The sequence below is a fragment of the Chiroxiphia lanceolata genome, chromosome 5 (assembly GCF_009829145.1).
Source record: "Chiroxiphia lanceolata isolate bChiLan1 chromosome 5, bChiLan1.pri, whole genome shotgun sequence".
Classification (NCBI taxonomy): Eukaryota; Metazoa; Chordata; class Aves; order Passeriformes; family Pipridae; genus Chiroxiphia; species Chiroxiphia lanceolata.
The window spans coordinates 49,597,967-49,616,702 of NC_045641.1; the positions used below are offsets into that span (position 1 = coordinate 49,597,967).

At 43.2% G+C, this 18,736-nt stretch overlaps 1 protein-coding gene across 1 annotated transcript in view; it reads right to left on the bottom strand.

Annotated features, from left to right (window-relative positions):
- Positions 1–1,880: 1,880 nt before the first annotated feature.
- Positions 1,881–18,736, bottom strand: part of PLBD1 (phospholipase B domain containing 1) — a 35,835-nt gene continuing 18,979 nt past the window's right edge. Inside the window, exons 5-11 of the mRNA XM_032688948.1 lie at positions 17,808–17,972; positions 16,507–16,651; positions 9,649–9,849; positions 9,395–9,535; positions 5,308–5,493; positions 3,676–3,782; positions 1,881–2,143 (exon numbers count right to left, since the gene is read on the bottom strand). Coding sequence (XP_032544839.1) covers positions 1,976–2,143; positions 3,676–3,782; positions 5,308–5,493; positions 9,395–9,535; positions 9,649–9,849; positions 16,507–16,651; positions 17,808–17,972 — 1,113 coding nt within the window. The 3' untranslated portion in view covers positions 1,881–1,975. The remainder of the gene's footprint in view (positions 2,144–3,675; positions 3,783–5,307; positions 5,494–9,394; positions 9,536–9,648; positions 9,850–16,506; positions 16,652–17,807; positions 17,973–18,736) is intronic.

Sequence of the window (18,736 nt, forward strand, 5' to 3'; positions counted from 1 at the left end):
CAATACTCCTCCATTAGCATTTTCATATAAGATTGTGTGAAAAAGCAGTAAAAACAACCTGCAATGTTTCTGCGTTTTCTAGGAGTGACAGAGAAGTCAAACCATCCTCCAGCCCCCCTGTGCTTCTAGTTTCAAACAAGCAGCTGATTCTTGGTCTTCTGCTTGCTGGCAGCTCAGATCCCTGCGCTGCTCTTTGTGACCCAGCTCCACTCCATCTTTTAAGTGTGCTCCTTAATGCCTGTTACAGTCTGTTCAATCCAATTCAATTCAATCTGTGCCAGTGGTTCCACCACCACAGGAAGGAGGTCTCTGCACAGAGAGCTTGGGGCAGGGATGAGGCACCCGGAGCAAGGGCTCACACAGAGGCCAAGGTCCCTGCAGTCCCAGCTGTGGGCAAGCAAGGCACCTTCACTGACTCAGGTAGGAGTAAGAGGGAGTGCTGTGTCTAAAACTCTGTGACCATGGCAGACTCCTCCCCATATATGCAGGTGGAGAGCACCTGGGCATCAAGCAAACATCACACATTCATCCTACTTTAGCACAGCCACAGCTGCAACTGGCACAGACACCAATGCCTACACTGCATCTGTGTAGGTACCAGAGCTGAGTCATTTAGCTCAGTAAATTTTACCAAAGAACTGTGCTGAAAAGCAAAAAACAGCTCTGTGGTGAGTACTTCAGCAGTTAGTCATTTTAAACAGTGCTCCCCTAACCCTGCACATGCAAAGATGCTCTCTCCAGCCTTTCACACCTACCTCCTTCTACCTCAGCAAACAAACCATTTCAGTCCCTGCATGGATTTTTCATCCTTAACAATAGCTTTCCTGTAACTTCTGGTCTCCCTCTTTCCTTGGCAGAAATCAGCCCTACTGTGACAAATGGATATTTAGAGCAGAACCTGACCCATGTTGCAGTAACTCGCTCCCTTCCCCATCACACAAGCTAAACTCCAGGGGCTTGATTAAAACCTCACACTGCTCATCCTTCTTCACCTTCATAATACACGGCAGTGCTGTGCACTGTTTAGCTTGGACCATCAAGGACATGTGGAAAGAGCTGTTTATTTTGTTTTACTTAATTACACGTATAATATCTAGCACAAAACAGCCCAGTGACTCGACTCCTCAGCATAAACACAGGTAACTAAGAGTAATGCATCCAGCCCTGGCTCTCACATCCATCTCACTGTCACATTCCACTGCCACAGCTGAGGGAGCAGGTAAAGATGTCACCAACTGCATGGGCCAATCCATTGCAAAAAGGATCCATTGCAAGAGATCCATTGCACCACAGTTCTGTCCCTGCTGTTATGCTGCAGCTGTGGGCAGGGGCATGTTTCCAAAAGCATCAGGCTGCTTGCCCTTCACCCCCTCTGGCAGACTGATCATTGCAAGCTGCTTTGGCCAGACAAAGAAAACCTTGCCAACACCACTGAAAGCCGTGTCCTGTAAATAACAGACCAACCTGCCATGGGGAACACAGCCTTGACTCTCTCCACTAGTGACATTCCTGGATGGGAAGCAAAATCTTGCAGCATGCCTTGCAGGCACTCCTCAGACAAAAGGCAGACATAAAACTAATGCTCATATAAGGCCACCATAGCCCACAGCAGCCACCTGGCTCAGCCCAGCCCTGAAGACAGGTCCCATGCTGCTCCTAGAGACAGATCACTCTCATTGGTGGCACTGCTCTTCACTCCAGCTCTGGGAACAGCTGATGATGGCTCAGATCAACAGACAGCTGTGCTACCTGCTTCCCATCAATCCTAGTCAGAGGAAGGGCTGCCCAAATAACTCAGAAGAAAGGAACATGCACTGGACTGCACTGAAGCAGCCAACATCAGTACCAAGTGCCTAGCAGGCAGGACAGGGGAAAGCAGGTAAGGCACAAGGATGTGGACATTCAGATCAATTTATTACACACAAGAAATAAAATTTTCATTAAAAAAATCCATATGAGGATATTGATGCTGGTTTTACAGGATGGGCCTCATGGTGACAAAATCAAAGTTGTATGATTCCGGCAGGCCCTGGTGCCGCGTGCGGTTAAACCGTCTCCAGGTGAAGACAGGGAGCCCTCCCTGCACTGGAGGGCCATTGATGGCAGAGGCTGTGAACGCTGATGCCAGGCGGAAATCTGACACCTGTAACAAAGGACAGGAATTCAGGGCAAAAGGACTGCATGGTGTTTGACACATCCCCATCCCGGACAGCAGGAGATTTGACAGCTCTGGGAGATTTGGTAACAGTGAAGTGAAAGAAGTGAGCAGGGGAAATGCACATTGATCAGGCAGCATTTCTCCCCTCCACAGAGGCATCTTCAGCCAGCACCAGCCAGTGCTGAAGGGCAGCAGCAAAGCACAAGCCCACACTTGCCCTCCAGCCCCTGCACTAGCCAGGCTGAAAGTGCCCTCAAGACAATCCTCCCTTGATTTATGTGTCTCCAAAAGAGCTGAGGCTTCAGCAGGCAGACCAGGGTTCTGACCTAAGCTCTACTGCATGCAACACTTAGGCCATTCCCTGGGGCATGTTGGGGTAATTCAGGAATGGAGAAAGGCAGCACAGAGTTAATATTTCTGCCCAGACTCCACCCTGTTCCTTCACTATCTCCTAAGAGGTTCCCAGCTTGCTCCATCTTCCCAAACTCTGACACTAAAATTACCTGTAGGGTTTATAACTAAACAGGTCTCATCTCTGCTCTGGACTGCTTCTCTCAATACCCCTCTTAGGTCCCCCTGTCTATCCCTAGCCCAGCCCATTCCCCTTGCCTAACCGTGCTGGCTAAGGCACCACAACCAGCGTTCACTGACCCACTCCCTTACCAGACACCTCTACACAGCCATTTTCTGCATTCCTCTTGTATTAACCAGCTTGAGGAGCCTCCCACTGGCCACTGCAACAGACAGCTGGCCAGGCTTGTGCAAGTTGAACACACAGCACTGGCACTACCAAAACAGCCTTCACAGGTCCCATCCTAGCAACCAAACTCGTAATCCAGGAACACAGCAGGCCACACCCCACGGGATAAAACACTGAACAACTTCCCAGCACACCAGGGCTGGACAGCTGCTTACTCAGGCCTTGCCCTTGACAGTGAAAATACCACATAACCTGCCCAAAATAAATGCTGCTTTCTGCAGGACAGTGAGTCTAAGGATTTTCCCACATCCCTCTAAAATGCAAAGTCGTCTTCCCCAAACTTTTCAGAAAGCAGTTTTTCAGAGAGGTGGAGCCCTGGAACAGGGTGGCTCACTAGCAAGCCTGTTGTAAAGATAAATCTAAACTGAGACTGAAAACACATTCCTCTGGGCTCTGGGGAGGCACCCAAGCAGTCCCCGTGAACAGGAGGCTGAGTCTGTACAACAGTCACCTTCCCTGAGTGAAGTGAAGACTCATTTCAGCATTATTTTAGGCTCCTACTGCTGTAAGGCTGTTTCATACACATCCCCCTGTTATCCTCTACCACTGTGCCAGGACTGATGTCAGGGATAGGAAATAGGACTCCGCACAGAATTCCCATCTGAGGATCTGCCCAAGCACTGGGACAGCATGAAAAGAGGGAGCAGACATGCCTGGCCCTGCCTGCTCTAGGCCAGGGAAACCTACTACAGGTCTGACAAGAGCATGAACAGGCTGCAGCAAACATTCAGCTGATGTTAAAATTGAGATAATTTACCTTGGAGTCATAGCAGCCTGCAGGCACTGGTAAAGAAGGATTCAAGTCTTCCCGGCAGCAAATGGTGTTGCAAGGATTATGTTCAGCATAAGGATCACGCTGGTAGTCTGGAGCGAAATGGGGGGGGGGGGGGGAGCAAAGAAGAAAAGAAAATAAGTTAGCCTCCTCACAAAAAGCCACTGCAAAGTAATGGAGCCACTAAAAGCTGGGTAAGTGCACTCTATTGAACTGCTCTCGTGCTCCTCCCCCGGTACCAGCTAGAAGACATTAAGTAGACAAACTCCTAATCCAAGGCCATACAGCTATTTCTGCATCCCAGGGGCACCGCTGCCAACTTCTAACCACACATATCTGCAATTACACATGATGGAATTCCACATGAATTATAGAAACTTTGTCAAGAGAGAAAAGCAGAAGAGAAGGGGAAGTGGTGGGTGGGTAGGTGGGGAAATGCAGCAATGAGAGCCTTTGTGTTCCTGTTCTGGACTAAAGTTAGTGGTAAGGAGCAAAACCTTCGAACACCCACTGCAGTAGCTGCAAACAAGGAGGGGAAGGTGGACAAACCTCAAGGTCTATGAGTACACCGCTACTCACAGCCCAAAAGTAACAACGATACCCCACCCTGGGAGAGGCCTCTCAAACCTCAAGCCAAGTAATCAGCGAGCTCCCTATAATTGAGAATAAAAATGTAGCATCTACAGCTATTTGTACTTTGATATGGGCTAAACTAGCAGTTAATTGAGCTAGTTTTAATCCAGTTAAAGAGAATATTGTCAGGAAAAAAACCAGCAGACCATTACCTACTGTTCTGGCTTAATCCTAGCTAGCAACTAAATACCACACAGCTGCTCTCCCACTTCCACCCAACACCCTCCATGAGACCAGGAGAAGAATCAGAAAAAGGAAAACCCATGAGGTGAGATACAAACAGTTTAATAATTGAAATAAAGTCAATAATAAAACAATAATTATAATAATGAAAAGGGATAGAGAGGGAGGGAGAAAGTAATAAAACCAAAGAGAAACAAGTGATGCATAATCCAATTGCTCACGACCTGCTGAGCAGCAATCAGCCCTTTCCAGCCAATTCCCCTCAGTTCATACACTGAGTATGACAGTTTAGACTATGGAATGGTATGGAATATCCCTTTGGCCACTTCGGGTCAGATGTCCTGGCTCCCTCCCAGCCTCTTGTGCGCTGCTCACTGGCATGGGAAAATGAAAAGTCTTTGACTTATCAACAACTAAAACATTAGTGTGTTAATTAATGCTTAAACTATCAACATTATTCTCATACTTAATCCATCTAACTGTTCCTTAGGATTTAAGGCTCTCAAGATTGACAGGTTGTAGATGTATTAGGTAATAGCAGCCCACAATGTCTCTTGTCAAGAAGCACTCTGGAAAAGTCAAACAGCAAGCCCAAGGGCCCTTGTTCCTGATAGAACAATTTTAGCCTGGTTTCCTAACTCAACAGTAAGTTTGTGTTATCTATTTGCTTTGACTGTGCTCTGCATTTAGGGTAATATAACTGATCCGTATGTGAGGCTGCAGCTTCCCGCTATAATCCAAGAAATAAAAGTAACAGTGCTTACTGAAATCAGCTCTGCAGTACATAAATACGTGTCTTACTGTTGTATCTCATGATGTACTTCATGCTTTCCAAGTCAGTCACCTTGCCCTGGTCTCGACGGAAGATTTTTGCTCTTGGAGCAAGCTCATAGGAGAAATCCATGCCGTACTTGACAACATATGACGCATACCCACTGAGATTGTAAATCTTTTCATGGAAAGGGATATTGTATGAAGGCCAGTAACCTGCCAGAGACAAACTCCAATCTGTTAATCACTTAGAAAAGCTGGATGCTCTTGCTTATATCAGAAAGGAAAATAAACAATTTTCCATGTTGCATTGCATGCCAAGGAACAACACTGCAAACTGGTTTGAACACAGTAAGGCAACACTGGCATGACCGGGGTTGACTCCCAGTATAACACCACTGGAGACTGTACCCAGGCAACCCGCCCCCAGACATCCACCCTGAGGACTCATCCTGCAAAACAGCTGAGATCAGACTTGCAGGAGCCGGAGGTGAACACACAGCACAGCCACAGCCCTCCTGCAGAGGTTTCTCTGCTCAGCCTCAGAGGAGTGCAAGATCACTTACCTCCACCAAACTTCACAGTGAGAGGCTTGAAGTCACTCCCGTTTTTTGCTCCCTTCCTATCTAACCAGGGCAGAACACTACACCATGCTGAGATGGCAGGAATGGATCAACACACAAACACACAGACCACGAGAGCTACCCGGGGTGAACAGGAGCCAGGCCAGCACACGCATGCTTTGTGCAGTGGTAGTTGTACACAGTGATGAGGAAAAGACGGGAGGATTGCTGCACACTTGCCAATAGCTGCCTTTGAGGGTTAGGAAGTGATTGATTAGCAGAGTAGAGCCCAGCACTAACTTTTCCCAAAGCAAGTGTGAATCCTGCAGTTTTTTTAACTCTAAAGAGCAAAGGATGCCAGGCAGAACTCCAGAGAAGAGTTTTAGGTAGGCAACATAAAACTGCCTGAAGCAAGTCTACTGCAGAAAGCAGAAGCGCTTGTAAAGAGCCAGGAGATCATCCAGGTCAGAATCTGGGTGCAGGAATAAATAAGAATAGATACCTATACCTTAACATTTAATTTTTTTACTTTTTTTTCTTCAAAGGCAGGCACCAAGGAGTTTTTAAGCAGGGAGTGTATAACATGAGCTAGTCCCAAGAGCAGTACACTTGCAGGTTCTCCCCAGAGCACTTACATTCCCTGTTGTTCCTTCTCAAATCACACACACCAGGATCTGGCTTAGAGATTTACCATTTAGGCACTGGTAAATGCAGTACTCCATGTATTAACATTAGCCCAGCATAACACAAGGAGTCTGGCTGTAAGATGCTCAAGAAAATCAACTGGAACTCACTGGGAGCCATGCACACAAATACAAACCAAGTTTCCTGAAGGACAGATACACAGACAGCATAAGCACTGGAACAGTGCCTGAGTGGAGGCCTTACCAGCTTGGGTCCTGCCTAGGATAGGGAAGACAGGAATACCCTGTCTACTGGCATCTGCTTATGTGACTTAGAGCCAACCTGAAGAAAACAGGTTGTGTACAGGCTGTGTTGTAATACAGGTGTCCTCCAGAAATAAGCACACCTGACAGACTCTAATGACGCAAGCCAGAGGATACAGATACATCAGCTTCCAAACCAGTAGGGTTTAGTTGTGATTCAAAAAGGTGCTATTGTCTCACATGAACCTGGAAAAGTCTTGTCAAAATTGCTATAATAGAGGAAGCTATTGAAGTTCTCCTCCAGCAAGAGCTCTTCTGTGTCTCAGGTTCTTGCAAGACTGCAAATCCCATGCAGCAGCCAGCCTAAGCCAGGCTTTACCCGAGGGCTGCTATAAGCCAGTGAAACCTGGCAGGGTGCACAGTGACAAAAAAAAAAAACAAGTCAGAGAGAATGTAAGGCTCAAAGGGGGGAGACAGGGATGGCACGAAGGCAGCAAAAATTCCCTGAATCAAAATGCCTTCCTTCTCTGCCCATTAAGAGCAAAAGGTCTCAGCAATATCCAGAAGTAGAGCAATAAGAATATTGCACATATGGTAGAAGACACTGAGATCCCAGGTTCTGCTCTGGCATATTGCCTTCGATATTGAAATCAGTATCTCATTCATGAGATGAACTCATTCATCATCAAGAAACATGAACTGCAGCTCAGTCCTGTGACCTGTTCCTTCACAGGAGACAGTGCTGCCCTCCCCCACCTCCTCTAAAGGATTGGCTTTTCTTTGTCAACGTACAGAAAGCACCTGGACGTCTTTGCCTGAAAAGGGCAACATAAGAAATGTGTGGTTTTGAGAACTCACCTGCACTGGCCTACAAAACAAGCTGACAGAAGCCATAAAGAAAAAAATTTTTCAATTTTCAAGCCTGTATAAGGAAATGCTTCCTTTTTCCTCAGCACAAGGCTCATTACAGCAATATCAGCCTTTGTTCACCTGAGATTTCAATTCTCATTCTCTGTCGTTTCTAGGTTTAAGCTTGAAAGAGACTTAAAAAGCCAGTGCTGGTGGCAAACTCACTCTGACCAAGCTAGTGTCAAAAGGGCATTATCTTTGGACACCAGCTACAAAACAATGATGGAGTGTGCTGGGATCAGCCACTCTATAAACACTTTAAACCAGCATTGCTCTTGAGAAAGGTAAACCTCCTTCACCTAGGCTGCTCCAAGCACCTGGGAACAGGGCTAGGGCCTCGACAGGACTTGTCTGGTGTCCTGCATGGCATGGAGTAGCTCCTGCTGCTTACAGGAGCAGTGTTGGCTTATAGCAGCTGAGGTCTCCAAGGCAGCACTTTGGCAGTGCTTAGCCCACCCTGTCCTTTTAATGGTTAAACTCCCAGAGACCAACTGCTGTGTTATCCAATAGCCACAAGGTGCATTTAGATATCTGAGAAAAAACACACTGTAAACGTGAAGTAACATGTAACCTCTAATGCCACCTTCAAGAACAGAGCAGCCACAAGATCTCCGAGGGAAGAAGTGGTCACTGTGTGCCCAAGCCCTGAAGTTGGGCTCAGTCCTACAGGGAATGCCACACTGCAGCTCTCAAATCATTGCTGAAAAGGAACTCAGGGTACCTGATAAGCCTGTCCTCTCTGCACAGGTACAACAGTACTGTGATGTAGTTGCAATGTTTCAAGTGCCAGAGCTAAAGGGTCTCTATCAGTTTGTCTGCACCACACTCACAGAGAAGCCCAAGGCAAAGGAAGCCAAAAGAGCCAGAGATGCGTAAGTGAGAGACATGGGATCTTTCTAAATTATCAATAAGAAACATAAAACAATAATGACAATGTGGCAATGCTTAGAATAAGCCAGAACTTCCTAAGGACCTAGACGCAAATAAAAAGTGTCAAAGGGAAACGACCCCAGCTGCTAACATAAATACATTTCCAGTCATTTTGAGGATAAGCAATTCATCTATTCACCCCCTCAGCATGTGATTAGAAGAAGGAGCACAAAGCACCAGATACACACTTAAGGCTCAGGCTTTTGGTCGCTAACTTAAGTGTCTAGTAAACACTTGTGAATTAAACCAGACAGTGGGTGTTTTGCTTCACTAAGATTTTTGTTTTCCCTCAAGTTGTTGCTAGTCTTGCTAAGGAATTAAAGAAGCTTTTAAAGAGCAAATATTTATCAGAAAACAGACCTCCAGGAAAGTTCAGGAGACGAATATAAGCATAGAACTCTTTCCTATTCAAAAGGTCATCTTCTTTCAGGATGACCCACTCAAAAATTTTGAGTAGCCCACAGCATCACAGTTACTTAGCACTGCTTCAAATACACCCCATATTTTTCCTCATGGGTCTCAGGGAAAAATAATACCAGAAAAAAGGTAAGGAGGCAAAGCAAGAAAGGAGACAAAGTCTATTTTTCCCTCCTCTGCTTCTGAGAAACACAGATGCTCACCCCATTTCTGCCACAGCGTACCAGATAAATGAATACAAGGCAACAGAGGGCTGCTCACACAAAGCCTTCTGAGGGTTGCTCACACAAAACTTTCCTAAACTCAGGACTAGTGTGCAATAAACCCTTCCCAGTTACAAAACACAATCCTCCATCAGTTGACACAAAGAGACGGTTTTCCTAAGCCAGTAACTACTATAGGAGCTATTACCTTTCCGGAGAACATTTGTTTGATCAGAATACTCCACAAGGGTTGGGATCTGCTCAACAATGTACAAAGCACCATCATCAAGGCTCCTCTGCAGCTTGACCTTCTTCAGGTCTAGCACCATGTACTGATTGTTGTAGGTCCCTGGGTATGAAAGCAAAGAGAGAGTTACATGTCCTGCCAGGGAAAAGAAAAGGGTGTAACAGGTACACCGAACACATCCGTTTCCCCCAAGAGTCGTATAAAAATGTACTTACCAGAGTTGCACCTGGAGAAGGTTTCTGCCCAAGTTTTGCCATCATTTGCCATCATGTTCGCAATGCGGACTCTCTGCCAAGCCAACAGGGATTCAGGCACCACTTGCTTAATGAGAGTTTGGTTGAACACACTGTTGGTAGTCTGCAACATTACCAAGCCGCTGCCTAGTATGTAAAAGTCATCCAGGGACACCAAAAAGCCTTAAACAGCAACAACACAAAATTTGTTATCTTTGGGAACCTTTGATATACTCATAGAAGAAAACAGAGAGACAAGCCAAGAGGACATGAAGAGTCAACACATGCGCATTTGAAATCAAACTGTACAAAGATTAAAGATGAGGGGTAACTTCTGCAAGAGCTTTAAGCCCACCTGTCAACACAGTTTGAAATGAGAAATTGTCATGCTCTCAACACACCTAATTCTTTGTCTAGAGCATTTGCTTCATGTTTGCATGCCAAGCTTGGAAGTTTCTCCATATGCCAAGCTATGTCTTATTTTTATGCTGAGGATTACATACTGTAAATGCCTAGGGCATGTTGGTTTCTAACAAAGAAATTAATTAAAAAAAATTCAACAGTGAAAGCCCAACCAAAGTACAAACTCCACAAAGATTTTCATCAACCAGTTTCAGTTTTAGATTTTACTCTGTAAAAACAAATTAAATTTATTTGAATTAATTCCTTTAAATTAATCCCTTCTGTATTAAACCAAGCTAAGCAGAAGAATCTTCCTTCTAGTTTAATCTGTTCCAGTTTAACTATTCTTAAAAGCATCTCCAAGAAATGGGTATCTCTTAAATCATAAACCTCAGTCTGTATAAGAGAAAAAGCTCTTCCTACTCCTCTTTCTGACATATTGTCACTGGATTTTTTTAGGCCTACGAGCTCTGCAAAGTCAACACAGTGATGGATCTCTGGGCAGGACTCCCTTCCAGGTTACATGCCAACAGAAGTACTAGGTCCAGTTGCAGATCCCACGCCAGGAGGTGCCATTCAGAGCTGCAAAGGTCAGCTATAATGCCTTGGATAGCGTGGTGACTACTTGTAAAGCAGAAATAACTTGACTTTGAGATTACTCAGCAGATACATGGCTGCCAGGCTGGGGAAGAAAGGTTGTTAACTGAGCTCCTGATGGGGAAGTCATCCAGAACCTCAACTCTTGTTAACAAGTTTTTAATAGGATCAGTCTTCAAAGAGTATAAAATGCTAAAGTTCTGTACAACATCACAATAGTCGAGTTCCACTATGAAATTTTCTACAGCAAGTTTTTTTAATACTCTCTGGAAAACAAACTAAGGTCACCAACCTGTGACAGCAAGAAAGACTACTCCATTCTGCCTCCTATTCCTGGACTTTATCTAAAGACAGACCTCATTCAAGCAAAAGTAATGTCTGAGAGCTCAATTTCAGCAAAATTTCTTTAAAGTATCGAGTACTCAAATTAGAACAGATTTGTGAAAATATACTTTGTGGTCACCTGTTCTCTAAAAATATATCAGTATAAAACAGGCAGAGAACCCTGGCAGCTGGTATTTTATTCTTGGAGACAGAAAAAGAATATCAATAAATTATGTACATCAACAGTAGAGATCTCTCTCAAATAAGTAACAAGAGAAACACTCTAAACCTGGCTCTGCCAGTCTATTTTATACGAAGACATAGGACATCCAGTGATAAACTGTTGTATAACAAGTCAAGTGCTTGCCCAAATGGAGACAAGAAATGAAATTGTTAAGCAGTTGTGATTTGAATTAAGCACCGATTCTCTTGTGGGTGACAATGCCAAGTGCCCTACTTCAAAATAAATCAAGTAGTTTTTATCCTTCATTTTCAATAAACAGCTGAGATAAAATAGAAAAACTTAAAACAAGTGTCAACACAAGAAATGATGTTGAATTAACTGAAGCTTGAACTCTGTAATTCAAATAAATTGCAAAGCTCAGCTAAGCTGAAAACAAGGGGATTTCTTTCTGGGCCTTAGTATTTACCAAGTTTTATCCTGCAATGTTTTATAACACAACATGCCCTCCATGATAGACCATTGCTAGCCTAATTATTTCAAGATGGCATATACCATTTTGATTTAAGTATCCTTGAAACAAAGGAAGTTAAAACACCAACAACAGATTTACCTAGAGTAAAGACATTCATAAAAATAAAACCTGGGCAGAGAAGTCTAGAGATATCAGCAGATATTTGATGTCCTTTTGTGTCATTCTTCTATTTTTAAGTATGTATGATAATCTGTTGTAATTGAAAGTGTTACCTCTGGCCGCAGTTCACCTCTTCTGTAAAACCATCTCTGTAAACCCATATCCCATTTTGGTCAGCAACACTCAAACCATTTATTTTCTTTTTTTTTACCCCTCCCTCTGATGAACCTGACTCTTCCTACATAGAAACAAGCAAAAACACTTCCGATTGCATCTTCTGGGTCTGAACCATTTAGATTCAGTTTCCAATCACCACTGGAAAACTGAAGGTTTCAGAGTCTGGAGTTTCATTCATCATGTCAATATTAATCAGCCAAGCAAAGCAATTTTTTGCAGTCTGAGTGACAGTGTTCTCCAGAAAGGCAGCATATTGAAGAACACGTGGGTGGTAACACATTTCTGGCAGCTACTGCTCCTAAAGAGGTAGGCTGTTGCTTTCTGAAACAGCATCAACTTTTTTGGTGTTTTAGAAGGTCACTGTGCTCATTCAAGTACAGAAAGGGCCAGCGTTACAGGCTGGAAGCCAAAGCCTATCCCACAGGGATGGGAGTAGCTCCCAACCGAGATGCTCAATGTTCTGGTCTATAAACAGACTATGGAAAAGCAGAGGTATTCTCTGGATTATCTTTCCTGATCCTATCTGCAGCTGCTTCGCAAGACTGAACACCTTCCTTCACTTCACAGCTGCCTTCCTTCACTTGCAGATGTCTCCCAGGCACTAAGAAATAGAACATTCCATACCACAGCTCTGGTCTCTCATCTCCTAAGTTCAGACACATCCTTTGCTTCCATCCAGGTTTTAAACAGATGTTGGAGGAAGCAAGGAAGCAAGAAATGGTCTGGCAGTATCTCATGAGCAAGCAGGTCCCCTGAGAACAATGTCTACTGGCCTTCTCGTGGTCTGTTCCTCCTAGGTCTTGCTCCAGCTGGCAGGAAGAATAATGCTGCACTTTCTGATCCTGCATTAACACCAGATTACTTCAAAGCAAGGGACACATACTACTTCTCTTAGCATCACATGTATAGACACTCATAAGACAACTTGTGCCATCATATTCCCATGTCATAGCCTGCCTCAACCAAGCAAGATCCCAACAGCAGACCAGAGAAGCAAAGGTAGCAGTAGAGTTCTTCTCAATTGATTTGCTTAAATGGCTAAAATCAAAGTAACATGCTTTAAAAGACTGTGTCTCAGCCCAGAGAAGGTAGTGCACTACCCAAAAAAGAGTGCCCAAATGGTAGATTCCCTTTCTCAAATGGAGTTCAAAACTTACTGTTCAAGAAGAGCTCTATTCAAATGGATGGAAATCTTGGGAGCTGCAACCTCCCAGCTATTCAAGGAAAACTGCAAATTTTATCAGTTAATTGGGCTCATTTCTTTGAATGCCTCAATGGGGCGGTGTAGAGAAGTGACTGGGGAGGAAAGGAGAGGGACAGAAGGAGGAGAGGTGCAGCTTTCTCTTTAATCTTTACTAGATATGTAGTGCAAAATTTAGCACCTTGTCTGCATCCTCACATTTCTTACTCCCCAAATGAGCACAACTTCCCTCAACATTTGTGACCAACAGTAATGTGTCTGTACAATTTAAGTTCTCTCTGCTATGCATAGATTCACCAGCCACATGAAGCACTTATGTCCAGAGCTTGAAGAACACACTGAAGTCAAGCATGCTCAAGCATTCAGCTCAGAGACATTTCTCCTTCCCAAAGATTCACAGAACTGTCATACATGCAGCTCTGCACACAGACACTTTCAAGAGAAGCAGCAGCTAAGACTATGAGCAGAGCTCAAGTGAGGATTGGGGTGGGTTAGTGTGGAAATGAGCAGCAAGTGAAGAAATAATTCTGCAAAAACAGATTACAACTCCCATTAAATTCCACTCAACTGTGCCTCTGCAGCACTACTGCTGCTCTGAAGGGGAGAAAGCAGTATAGAGAAGACATGCTGTTAACAGTGGACACTTGAACATCCTGACAGGAATGTGGATAACTGTTGGGGAAGCTGGGAAAGACTCTGCAATCCCTGCCTGTCCTCCTACCTGCTTGGGCACAGCAGGAGCAAAGAAGCCCAAGGCCTTCTAGCTGTACAATGCACACGCCGACACACATCATGGTTACTCAGCAGTGTCAGAAGCTCTAAACTGAGTCACAACAAATATTAAGTTTTGCAAATTAGTAGAATGTCTTTTGAAATTCAGTAAAAAAAAAAAAAAGCCAAATAACATGGACAATTTTACTCAATGACCCCAGGAGAAATCAGGAATTTGGCACATTCCTTCTCAAAAGCCAAATGACTCCTTGAAGTTTTTCTGACACAGCTTTTGGACAGCAGAACAGTCTGACTATATACAGTCTACTGGATTACAGCAATCTTTAAATTACTCAGTTAAGTGTCACTGGAAGCCTGGAAGGACACCTGCCCTTTTAATGCGTTTCCTTCCTCCAAATGTCAATACTTCTGTGTTCATTAGGATTAGGTTACTATTCAGGAGAGATTCCTAGGTTGGCCTTTCTTACTGGTCCTTAGTGTCTATAAGGACAGAGAATAAGAGTGGGAACCTGCATGCGGGACGGTTAAATTGTCCAAGTTGAACCATGGCCAGGACCTGCAGATTCCAGAGTCAGATGTCCTGAAAAACACCATCTCATCATAACATGGAACAGAGGAATTTGGCAGTTCCTTCCTTCCTACGTGATGTCCCTTGAGCATTATTAGGCCAGTGCTTTAGAGCTTACCTCATCCCCTGGCAAACTGCAAGTCTGTGAATACATCCATAGCTAATGCAATTTGCTGCAGCTCAGTGGACCATGCTTGTCCAGTGCTTGTGATAGCACCCTGTAATTCAGGCAGCCAAGGAGCACACTGGCATAACCACAGGTCTCTCAAACTTCATGGGAACTATACCTTGGCAATCAATTCTCAGTCAATTTTGTTGGTAGAAGTACACCTTTCCACGTTGCTATGCCAGAGTCTACAAAGCAAGCTTTAAAATAAGCCATCTTTGCAGACCTCAACATCTCAGGGAAGCACACTGGGATTTTGTACACTAGTGAACAGAACCCCAGTCATGTTCAAGCGCGAAGTAGTAGCTTTGTATGGTTTTCCCATACAGTGTGCTTTCTTGGTCTCATGAAAACCAAATATTGGTATTTCACTTTATACAAAGAATCCACAGAAGGAGCAACCCAAAGACATCACCACAGATACCCACTACAATAAAATAATAAATGCTCTGCATGGCTGATCCTGATTCCTGGGTTTGAATCTGCAGCACAATGCAGCACACAACAGTTGCTGAACAGAGCCACATTCTCCTGAGGGACAGTACTATTCTCAGTACTACTGTTGAGAGCCAGAATAACTTTATGAACATTCAGGTGATGAACAGAGCTCAGACAGAAACCTTTGCTTTCTACAAAATTTCTTTCAACGAGCAAGCGAAATTCCTCTAAGGCAATCAGAGATAACCCAGGCTCTTGAAAGGCTGCACACTTAGATATTTGCCAGAATACCTCTACTACTTCCTCAAAGAAAAAAAAATTTCAGTTGTCAGAAAACAGTGCATTCCTGAGGGTCACCGAGGAGGGTCGGAATCCCACGGAAAAAGGCTTGTTTTCAATGTGAAATGAACGCAACTGCTTTTCAAAAGTTTCCCAGTCACAGTCTCAGGAGTCCCTCCCATGAAAGACCCTTCCCTTTGCAGTAAGGCACAGTAATTCAACAAAGGCACAGTAATTTCAACGTTTTGAAATTATCAACCAACAAAATTTCATCAGAATGAGATAGTCTCCTGTGGCACACAGGTCACTTAAAAAGGTTTATGAAGACTCTTGAGTGTCTGGGTATTTTTTAATTTGAAATTTCACCTTTAAAAACCTAAGCAATGCTAACTCTAAGAGGGAGTCATAGATACACTTTGGTTTTTCATGTTCACATTTCTCGTGCTATATGCAAGAGTACATATTTTACCACTGAAACATTAAATGCTGACAATTTCTAACATTTGGCCTAATCTTACCAAAGGAGATTTTAAATATTATGGTGACTATATTACTAACACATGAAATAAGCATAAAAAAATACTGCCCTCTGCAACAGCTTATAGAGGAGCTGGAAGAGGAAGATGTGGGCGGAAAAGAAAAAAAAAAAACAAGCCAACAACAAAACAACTGAAGGTTTGTTAACCCAACATCAAAGAAGTCAATACAATTTCAAACAGCTAGTGTTTGATACTCGCTAATAATCCCATTACAGCACGAGTCATGTCACAGTGGTAAACAGAAGTGTTCAAAACTGTTATTACCAAACATGTGAACGCTACAGGCAAGGTGAGGAGTTCAACAGTTGAGATGACTGCAGACTACACGAGTAGAATCCAAAGCAGCATGTTTGTGCCAGAGGTAAAATATTTAACTAGTACTATTTAGAGCACTGCAAGTGATTAATCAACAACAAAAGACAATGACAACATCATCTTCAAACCAGAAAACTGAAGATGGCATTTTGTCCTCTTGGTGGCTAGAAGTTTTAAGGTAGATTGAAGCCAGTGCTTGCTGAGGTATCATTCTTTTCACAGACAAGACAGCAAGGTGGTCCATGCCATACTGAATAGCTACATGGCTTTGGTTTTCTTGACTTTACCTGGGTAACTGCTGAATGAGATACGGCTGGTGCTAGTGTATGGATCAACTATATTGAAGTTCCAGTGCTTATATATTCTCAGTGTGGCTGCATACGTAAACCAGCTGGAATGGGCAAAATATATATTCTCATATCCAGGTAGAACCTGAAAAACATAAACAGAAAGATGACCCCACTATATTCTGCCTTCTTTTTACTTGATAGAAGCTGGGAAAACAACTTGTTTTAAGTAGTTAGATTAATTGCATTATTGAAGAAAGAGCAGATTCTTGTGCTTTTAACTGTGCACTTAATGAATTTCTGAAAACCTCGGAAACAATTCTTGCCCATGTGTTGTTCTCAAAATAAAACAGTTTAGGGTTACTGGGGACACTTGCATCACATGGAATGGTTTTTTTCCCCAGTTTTATTTTGAATACTTGTATTCACACATTCAGATTGGATCTTTGCAAGCATATCCAGCATTAACTTAAAACATGCTGTTTCTGTGAGAATAACTCTGATTTGCCTTAAAGTACAGAAGCAAATGCAAGTAAATTCAATTTGAAAAGGTAAATATATATATTTATGTCTTTTTAAAATATTTCCCTAGCTCTAAGATTTGTTGTTAGGACAGAAACCTCTTGCTGCAGGCAAATGCTTGAATGAATGTTTCACAATTTAAGGTGAATATTGTTGCTCTGCAATACCTGGAGTCTCCATATGCTAATTAAATCCTTGATAATTTTAACTGAAAAATGTAACTGCCACCATGATGTAGCAGACACTTATCTTAAAAACATGGGGGGGTTTCTGTCATTACTCCCATTGGAAAGCCATTCCAGAGTATTTCTATCAACAGAAAACAGCAGCCACTTTCACCCATTTATTTTTATGTTAGCACTGTCCTTTAGTTTATGTAATCCTTTTCCCTTTCTCCCTGCTTCTTTGCCCAATGTATTTGTAGTCATTCACAATACCCCTTCTTTCAGACTTCACTTGGCTAGCTAGGTGAAACAAGTTACTCTCTTCCAGTCTCCTCTTCGTGGTAGTTTCTCATTCCCTAGTAATTCTAGTAGCTTTTCACTGTCCGTCTCTGTGGTTTCGGTTTGGTTTGGTCTTTTCCCTATCCTTGAACACAAGTGAAAAAAACTGGACTCAAAATCCTATGGAGGCACAAGTTGTAACTGCATAAATACACCTTAATCATCAACAGAAGTACCTTTATACACATGCAACATAAACAGGAAAGACTCTAGAAACGTAGACTCGTGACACTGCAAATCAACACAGTCACTGGAAATAAAGTTCTTAGCGCTCACCTTGATCAGTGCAGAGCAGTGTCCCATATCCCACTGGTATCTCCCATGGCCTCCTGGCTCCACATTGCATTGTCCACCCCGTGCAGAATACTCAAATAATGCAGGAATAAGGTCCAACAGGTCTCCAACAGCATTCAGAAACTGGACATCAAAGTTGCTCAGTGGCTGAGGAAAAGGAGAAAAGGAGAGACCACAAAAAACAGCTTGCGACAGAGAAGCATCAAGACAGTCTCCCTTGTTAGAACTTTTCTTTCACTAACAAACACTCCTGGGAATTCTCAGATTTTTATAAACACTGAAATTTAAGACATCCTTAGGACTGAGGAGGAAGAAACAAATGAGGAAAACAAGACCTGTTAGCAATACCATTCAAGGCAGAAGTACCTGAAGAAGGAAAGTCACGCAAAAGGCTATGAGCTTTTGAAAACTCCTTATGGTTGGAGCTAGCCAGAGTTGACAGCATTAACTACACACAGCTGGTTGTGTAACATGCTCTTCAGAACCTCCTCTTAGTTTGCCCCTTCAAAAAAAAAAGAGCTTAACAGTGGTTTAGCCTCAGCCTTCAAATACCGTTTTCTAAATCTTTCCTGTTCTTGCTTCCACCATGCTTTTAGTTTAAGCAAAGCTGAAGGAAAAGAAGTCAGAACACACATCACTATAGAGCTGTGAACAGTAATTTTAGAATGGTACATAATCATATAGCAAAGAAACACATTGCTTGCAATATAAATCAGTGTTATTAAACCATATAGCTGACCTCTCTACAAACCCCAAAAAGGGGAGACAAGGACACATTAAAAATAAACAGTGCCAAATCCATTTACTTTTTAATAAGAAGGCTCAATTCTGTGTTATTCATCTGCTGTTTTGGCAGAGAGAATAACCAACAGGAAAAACAGAAATAATGTCAGTCCATATATCCCAGGGGA